The sequence below is a fragment of the Canis lupus genome, chromosome 16, assembly GCF_048164855.1.
Source record: "Canis lupus baileyi chromosome 16, mCanLup2.hap1, whole genome shotgun sequence".
Taxonomy (NCBI): Eukaryota; Metazoa; Chordata; class Mammalia; order Carnivora; family Canidae; genus Canis; species Canis lupus.
The window spans coordinates 61,237,316-61,245,507 of NC_132853.1; the positions used below are offsets into that span (position 1 = coordinate 61,237,316).

Sequence of the window (8,192 nt, forward strand, 5' to 3'; positions counted from 1 at the left end):
CCAAAAAAAAAAAAAAGTTTTGGGGAACCCAAAAGTCATACATGGGGGCGCCTGGGGGGCTCAGTAGTTGGGCATCTGGCTTCGGCTCAGGTCATGATCTTGGGGTCCTGGGATCAAGTCCCATGTCAGGCTCCCTGTTCAGCAGAGTCTGCTTCTCTGGCTCCATCTCTCCCTCCCCCTGCTCATGCGCGTGCTCTCTCTCCAGCTCTCTCAGAAATAAATCTTCAAAAAAAAAAAAAATGTCACACATGGATTTTCTTTTTTTTTTTTTTAAAGATTTTATTTATTTATCTCTGAGAATACACAGAGAGGAGAGAGAAACAGAGACACAAGCAGAGGGAGAAGCAGGCGCCATGCAAGGAGCCCGACGTGGGACTCGATCCAGGGTCTCCAGGATCAGGCCCTGGGCCGAAGGTGGCGCTAAACCACTTGAGCCACCCGGGCTGCCCCTAATTCCTGTGTTGTTCGGGATCAACAATAATATCTTTATACAAACATCTAGTAACTTCCAATTTTTTCTCTCAGATAAAATCCTTTGGGTATAATTGATGAATTCAACAGTATGTGTGTCTGTAGTGAACACATTTTGCCAAATCACCCTACAAAAAGATTCTACCAACTTGAACTGTACCATTGAGGCCACGAAACACGGGGCGCCCGGGGCTGGAGTGGCCGCCTTGGGCCCAGGTCGTGACCCAGGGGCCCAGGACGAGTCCCGCATCGGGCTCCGCGCAGGGAGCCTGCCTCTCCCTCTGCCTGGGTCCCTGACTCTGTCTCTCATGAATAAATAAAATCTTTAAAAAATTAAAAATAAAAATGGCCGTGAAACAGGCCATGCCATGGCCCGCTTCTCGGCAGCCTCCGCACGGCTGCACGCTGACGCGCTACCGCCACCCCTTGCGACAGCTCATGTCCCCCACCTTGCAGGCTTCTCTCATTGCTCTCTGGTCCCTTCATCTCGGACACACCGGGTGAGCGCACGAGCACGAAGTCCAGGTGAACCTCTGGGACGTCAGACAAACGAGGATTAAGGCCCCAGCACACAGTCACCTCAGGTAGGCTGCTGGACTGGGTGACGTCAGGAATTGTGCACGACAGGTCACCTTTTATTTCTAGATACTTACTTGGGTGTGTCACCAAGGACCCTGCCCATTTTGTTCGTCACTGTCCTCTGCACCAGGGCAGCACTCGACAAGGGAAGGCACCGGTCACCACCCGCGGGCTCAGCAACAGGCGGGCCTCACCTGAGCACGGCCTGTCACATGCTGTGCTTTCTAGCGGTGTCCTTGCTACTTCCCCACATATGGCTGCCGACAGCCCATGGTGAGCACGGGTCACATGGAGGGACAAGTGAGGGACTCGGAAAACGGGAACACCTCCGAACCCCTCTGCCCGCCTTGCAGGCTGTGTACGCTCACTGAGCGTAGGCTACGCAGGCTCTAATCACCTGTGCACCACAAAAGAGCTGTTTCTAAATGAAAAAGTGAAATTAACTTTTAACGAGTACTCCGTATTGGGGATCCCTGGGTGGCTCAGTGGTTTAGCGCCTGCCTTTGGCCCAGGGCGTGATCCTGGAGTCCCGGGATCGAGTCCCGCGTCGGGCTCCCGGCATGGAGCCTGCTTCTCCCTCTGCCTGTGTCTCTGCCTTGCTCTCTCTCTATCATGAATGAATAAATAAAATCTTTTTTTTTTTTTTAAAAAAAAAGAATACTCCTTAACTTCTATAATCACTGGGTATTATTCTATCCAAATGCATCATTCCTGAACCTTCCGTCTTGTGTATGCTCAGATGTGAATCAGAGTCCTACACTCGGGCCCCACAGCATCACCGTGAACACCAGGCAGTCCTCCCTGGGTCTCCACGGCTTTCCTGGAGCGGAGCAGAGCTGCAACCGCTTCAGGTGTGAATAAGACCCAGGACCCTCAATGCTTAGGAGGGTCCAACAGCTCCAATAGCTCCCAGTCCCTGCCAGCGGCGGGCACAACTGCAAGAGGCAGTTCACGGCCAATCACATCTACTCAGTGCCACAGTCACACTGGAGAGAACAGGGCCGACAGCCCAGATCTGGGGGTGATTGCTGAAATGCAGGCACACTTCCTTCCTCCTCATTTAGGAAACACAAAGCGCAGAGATAAAACAGGAACAAGGTCCAGCCTGTTTTGCATCCAGTTGTAAGTTGCCAGAAATGTAACAGCAGACCAAGTACAGTGCAGAGGCATGGACTTCTCCAAATACACCATCAAAAAGCACAGCATGGCCCCACCAGGATCCTTTTCAAACTCACTCCAGCTAAGCTGAGGGAAAGCCTGCTCCAGACACAGACACAGTTCAGCTGAGCAGCAGGAGGACAGTACTTGCCCTCAGTGTAACAATGGCAAACGTTTCTGGAAATTTTTTTTTTTTTTTATGATTTTTTTAAATTTATTCATGAGAGAGGCAGAGACACAGGCAGAGGGAGAAGCAGGCTCCATGCAGGGAGCCCGATGCGGGACTCGATCCCGGGTCTTCAGGATCACGCCCTGGGCTGAAGGTGGCGCTAAACCGCTGAGCCACCTAGGCTGCCCTGGAACTCAGACTTTTAAAGCTTCTTGACTAATGTATTTTTAGAAAAAAATCCTGAATTTGTTATAAACATTTCAGTAATTAGGAAATAGCTATCAATATACTGCTAATGATTCAACCTAAAACTAAGCCTGTAACTCCTAAACTTCTAGAGCACTTTAAGTAAAAAGTATCCTGGAATTTACAAGTCAAATTGTTTCAAAGTATTTTGTAACTATTTATCTATATAAAGCAGAGTTGTCTTAATTCACTAAGCAACCAAAAAATAAAAGTCAGATACTCAGAAGACTGATAGGAGACTCCCACCATGACCCGTGCCCTGTAAGAGCGCAGGGCCGCTGACAGAGCAGGAAGGCACGAGCTTACACAGCACCTAAGAGCATGCCAGGCACTAATCTACCTGTTTTGAGCATCCTAATTCATTGATCGTCACACTAATCTTGGGAGGTAGACAGTTATCACCTTCATTTCCCACAAGGCGGGGCCCAGGGGAGGTGAGGAACTTGCCGCCCCAGGTCACACAGCAGCCTGGTAAGGGATAGAGCCAGATTCCGCTCAACAGTGTGGGCCTAGAACCTGAGCCCTGAACTAGTCCCTGCGCCGTCTTTCTCTGATAATGGAAGTTGTACAGCTGAGCCCACAAAGTCAAGTCCTAGGTGGAAAGCACTACTGTTTTACAAGCCATGGCCACGGTCAGAAAGATTTCTGAAAATCCCTGAAGCTGGATTATTAGTTATGATAATGAAAGGGGGCTGTTTAGTGGATGTAGTAACTACCTCCTACAGACAAGAAACAGTTCCACTCAGAAAATATAACTTGTGCACTGAATTAAAATGAAAACAAACCACAACTGTAGAAAGAAAAAGGATGTTTCTCATTTTCTTTGATTGATCTGAGATTTGTTCATCTGTTGACAAAGCTTGATTCTCCAATCAAGTAAAGTGTAGGAGACACCAAAAGCTTAAGAAAAGCATATTAGGAGAAAAATAAATTGGAAAAATTCTACCTGTAAAATTTACCACTTTTTCCTGTCAAATGGCAAAAAAAGTCCACCATTATATTAGTATACAGAAGTCCTGACTCCACCTAAGAAGCTTTTGAAAACTTGTATTCCACAAAAACATAACTTAAAACACTGAAATATGTAAACAGAAGCCACTATAATTTATGGCTACAGGGCAGCCCAGGTGGCTCAGCGGCTGAGCATCTGCCTTTGGCCCAGGACGTGACCCCAGGGTCCTGGGATCCAGTCCTGCATCGGGCTCCCTGCAAGGAGCCTGCTTCTCCTTCTGCCTGTGTCTCTGCCTCTCTCTCTCTCTCTGTGTCTCATGAATAAATGAATAAAATATTAAAAAAAAAATTAAAAACACTATTACAAATAATATTTTCTAAGCAGTCATTTATCAAGGGTCAAGAGTCCCATATACTCTATTAAACCCATTACTTGAGTTCTCTACGCCCTCCTGTTCAGCAGGGAGAGAGAGAATGGCCCGCAACAACTACACCGTGTTCTCCCACTGCAACCAGCAAGACCTGAAGACGGGGCAAACACACACGACGCTTCAAAGTTCACACCTCCCAGAGCAATCAGAGTTGGGCCGTGCCATCTGGACCACCCCTGCACCCCCACCCCGTCCAGGGGGGCAGAGGGCCATGAACCTCTTATTTAATTCTCAAAACCAGCACCCCACCCACCCCTCCGCTCTGCCAAACATGGGATAAAATGCAGATTCTTTGAGGGCTGCAAAAAGGGAGACACCATGAAATGTCACCTATTCTTACCTTGTTTCTCTTTTTCTTTAAGCGGATCGGTGTTATAGACTCGGAATCCGTTTTCCATCCCACATGCAAAGCATCCTAAAGTGTGAGAGAGACACATTAATCACTGCAGTGAGATCTCAGCTAAGGACCCCAGGCCCGAAATAGCAAAAACAAGGGGACTGGAGAAAGCTGCCTTTCCTAAGCCCCTTCCAGATGCTCTGACCACATGGACATGGTCTGCTCTCGCCACAACTACCCTCCCAGGGCTGCTATCACATGACGTGCATAACCTAGCACAACACTTTCGGTCATCTAACTTGAAAAAGAGCCTTTGGAATCACTCCAGCTTCCTCCTGCAGGGTCTTTCTCTGGCATTCCTGAAGACCAGCTCTGCCCAAACACTAATTCCAGGAGGGGCTCACCAGCTACCTCCACAAGCCCTTCCACCGCCACACGCTTCCCTTAACACCTGCCTCCAGCTAACACTCACCACTGGCTTTCCCACTCCGAACATGTCTCTCCAGTGCTGTGTGTCATACACCAAGATCTGGAAAGGCAATGACAGAACAGGAAAGCCCAGGCCTCCCAGAGGACAGCTGCGAGCCAGCAATCCTAGCAAGTGTGGACACAGCAAACCGGGGCAGGGGAGGAAAGGGCTGCTGCAGTACGGCCTTTCAGGTGGCCTGAGGCCTCCCACGACCTCCTCCTACCTGTCAACAAGCCTAAGCTTTAAATCCGTCACAGTTACACACCAGGTTGTTAATGGTCCAATTAACGTCGCCAAGATGGTAAACATGACAAATATACAGTACATTTAGAGGTCTGGGACCTCTCAACCCACTGGTGGACTGTAAACCACTACCACAGCTCTGGGACACTGTGTGCGCGAGGTACTACAGCGGTCAACTCCACCCCGACGTGCATATGCCCTGCAGAAGTGACAAGGCATGTTCGTCCAAGGCGTGCATAAGAATGTTCACAGCTGGGATCCCTGGGTGGCGCAGCGATTTGGCGCCTGCCTTTGGCCCAGGGCGCGATCCTGGAGACCCAGGATCGAATCCCACGTCGGGCTCCCGGTGCATGGAGCCTGCTTCTCCCTCTGCCTGTGTCTCTGCCCCTCTCTCTCTCTCTCTGTGACTATCATAAATAAATAAATAAATAAAAATTTAAAAAAAAAATTAAAAAAAAAAAAAAAGAATGTTCACAGCTGCACTAGTACGTCCTAATAGCCAAAAACTGGGAACCCACCCAAATGCCCCCCCACCCTACAATGGTAGATTGATCTACAATGATCCTCAGCAGTATGGAAAATGTGTTGCAAATGTGATGTTGAAGAAAAAAGTCAGAAACAAGAATAGAGACAAGCAAAACTAATGCACGCCACTGTGAGACGGCAGTGGGGCGGTGACTGGACGGAGCACAGGATGGCCAGGTGGGTTCGGTTCCTTAACCTGACCGCTGCTGGAAGGTGATTTCAGGTTGGCAGACTCGCCAAGCTCAACACTTAGGGCATGTGTGCTGTCAAGAATGCCTACTTCCATAAAAGGTAGAAGGAAAGGTATTAGAAACATCCAAGGTTGGCGACCGCCCTCTAGAGAGGCTGGGCATCATCCTTGCTGTCTTTACCCAACCTTTTCCCACAGAGGAAGCCCCACCCAAAGCTGGGGACCCCACGGAGCCCTGGGTTAGCCAGAATCACGGCAGAGCTTGCCCCACAGACAGGCACACCTTGTGTCATTCTGCTTCCCAGATCCCGGCGTCTTCCTAACTGAAGGTTTGGCAGCGCTGCCTCCACTACGTCTATCAGCACCCTCGCCCACAGCACCTGCTCGCTCAGGTCTCTGTGTCGCGTTCTGGTAATTCTAGTAAGATGGCAAGCATTTCCACTATTAGCTCTGTCACAAGGATTGGTGATCAGTGATTACGATGGAGATGCAGATGATGGCTAGTATTCTTCTAGCGATGAAATAGTTTTAAGACCCTACCTACTCATCTGACAGAGTGAGAGACAGAGCACAGCAGGGGGAGCAGCAGGGAGAGGGAGGGAGGAGCAGGCTCCCCCTGAGCAGGGCGCCCGATGCGGGGCTCGATCCCAGGACCCTGAGACCATGACCTGAGCCCAAGGCAGGTGCACAACTGGCTGAGCCACCAGGCGCGCCAGCAATGAAGTATTTTTAATTAAGTTATGTGCAGGGGTTGGGTCACCCAGCATCTGCAACCCCCAGCATCTGCCTTCAGCTCAGATCATGATCCTGGCATCCCAGTATCAGGGTCCTGGGATAGAGCCAGAGCCCCAGCCCCATATCGAGTCAAGCTTCTTGCTCAGGGGGGATCGGCTTCTCCCTCTCCTTCTGCCGCTCCCCCTGCTTGTGATCTCTCCTTCAAATAAATAAAATCTTTCTTATTTTTAAAGATTTATTCATCCGTGAGAAACACAGAGAGAGGGAGAGACACAGGCAGAGGGAGGAGCAGGCTCCATGCAGGCTCTCTCCAATGTGGGACTCAATCCTGGGACCCCAGGGTCACGCCCTGAGCCAAAGGCAGATGTTCCACCACTGAGCCCCCCAGGTGTCCCAAATAAATAAAATCTTTAAAAAACTAAGGTATATATATACATTTTTCTTTTTTTTTTTTTTTAAGATTTTATGTATTTATCCATGAGAGACACAGAGAGAGAGGCAGAGACACAGGCAGAGGGAGAAGCAGGCTCCATGCAGGGAGCCCGATGCGGGACCCGATCCCAGGTCTCCAGGATCGCGCCCTGGGCTGAAGGCGGCGCTAAACCGCTGAGCCACCCAGGCTGCCCTACATTTCTCTCTACACGTAATGCCACTGCCCACTTAACAGACTATGGCATAGGGTAAACGTAACTTGCACATGCACTGGGAAATCAAGATATTCATCTGAATGTCCTGTGATAGCCCCTTACTGCAGTGGTCTGGAAGCAAACCTGCAGTATCTCTGAGGTGTGCCTGTCGGGCTCCTCACAGAGCCCACATGCAAATACACCACGACTACACCACCCCCTGCTCCAGCCCCCACCGCCCACCACCCCCTCCCAGGAACTACAGTGAAGCAGGCCAAGGATAGCAATCTGTGGCCTCAGGTCTTGATCCAGGGGCGATAAGCAAGTATATGGAGAAAGGGTACACACTCAAATTTGAGTTTCCCAAGGGACTAGAAAGAACATTGGGAGCCAAATTATACAAATGTACATGTCAACACTTATAAGAGTCTTGAAGACCATCATGCAAATTTTCTCTAGAAGATAAAAGTTTAAATGTCAAGAATTATGAGCGAGGTTTTTCAAAAACGATTTCTTGTATACCTGAAATGAATGTAATGCTATGTGTCAACTATATTCCAACTAAAAAACTTTAAAAAAGCAATTTCAAGCCAAAAGTTGCAACGAGCATTAAAAATGCTGAGTAGAGGGGTGCCTGGGTGGCTCAGTCGGTTAAGCATTTGACTCCTGGTTTCAGCTTAGGTCATGGTCTCAAGGTTATGAGATCAAGCTCCCTGTCCACAGGGATCCCTGCTCAGCAGGGAGCTGGCTTGGGGTTCTCCCTCGCCCTCTGTGGCCCCCTCCTGGTGTGCACACGCACACACTCTCTCACACACACTTTGTCTCTCAAATCTAAAAAATGAGTAGAAATTAAAAGTCGTATGTGTAAAAACAAAATATAATAAATTCAACTGTCTACCATAAATTGAATAGAGAATTGACCCAAGGGTAACCAGAAGGTTAAGTATAAAAGCATATTTTTTCCTTCAAAAACATTAACTTTACAATTTGTTACAATGAAATGAGCTAGGCTTACAGAAAGGTATTTCTCAGACAATTGAAATATAGCCTTTTAAGAGCCAC

The 8,192-nt window shown here is 48.9% G+C and overlaps 1 protein-coding gene across 7 annotated transcripts in view; it reads right to left on the minus strand.

Moving 5' to 3' along the window:
• Positions 1-8,192, minus strand: part of WDR45B (WD repeat domain 45B) — a 42,049-nt gene that overhangs the window by 31,630 nt on the left and 2,227 nt on the right. For 5 of the 7 annotated variants that reach the window (XM_072782107.1, XM_072782101.1, XM_072782102.1 and 2 more), the window contains exon 2: positions 4,346-4,420. In XM_072782107.1, the coding sequence (XP_072638208.1) occupies positions 4,346-4,420 (75 nt within the window). Of the gene's footprint in view, positions 1-4,345; positions 4,421-4,814; positions 5,316-8,192 lie in introns of those variants that run through there. The other 2 variants (XM_072782103.1, XM_072782105.1) reach the window with 2 other exon arrangements.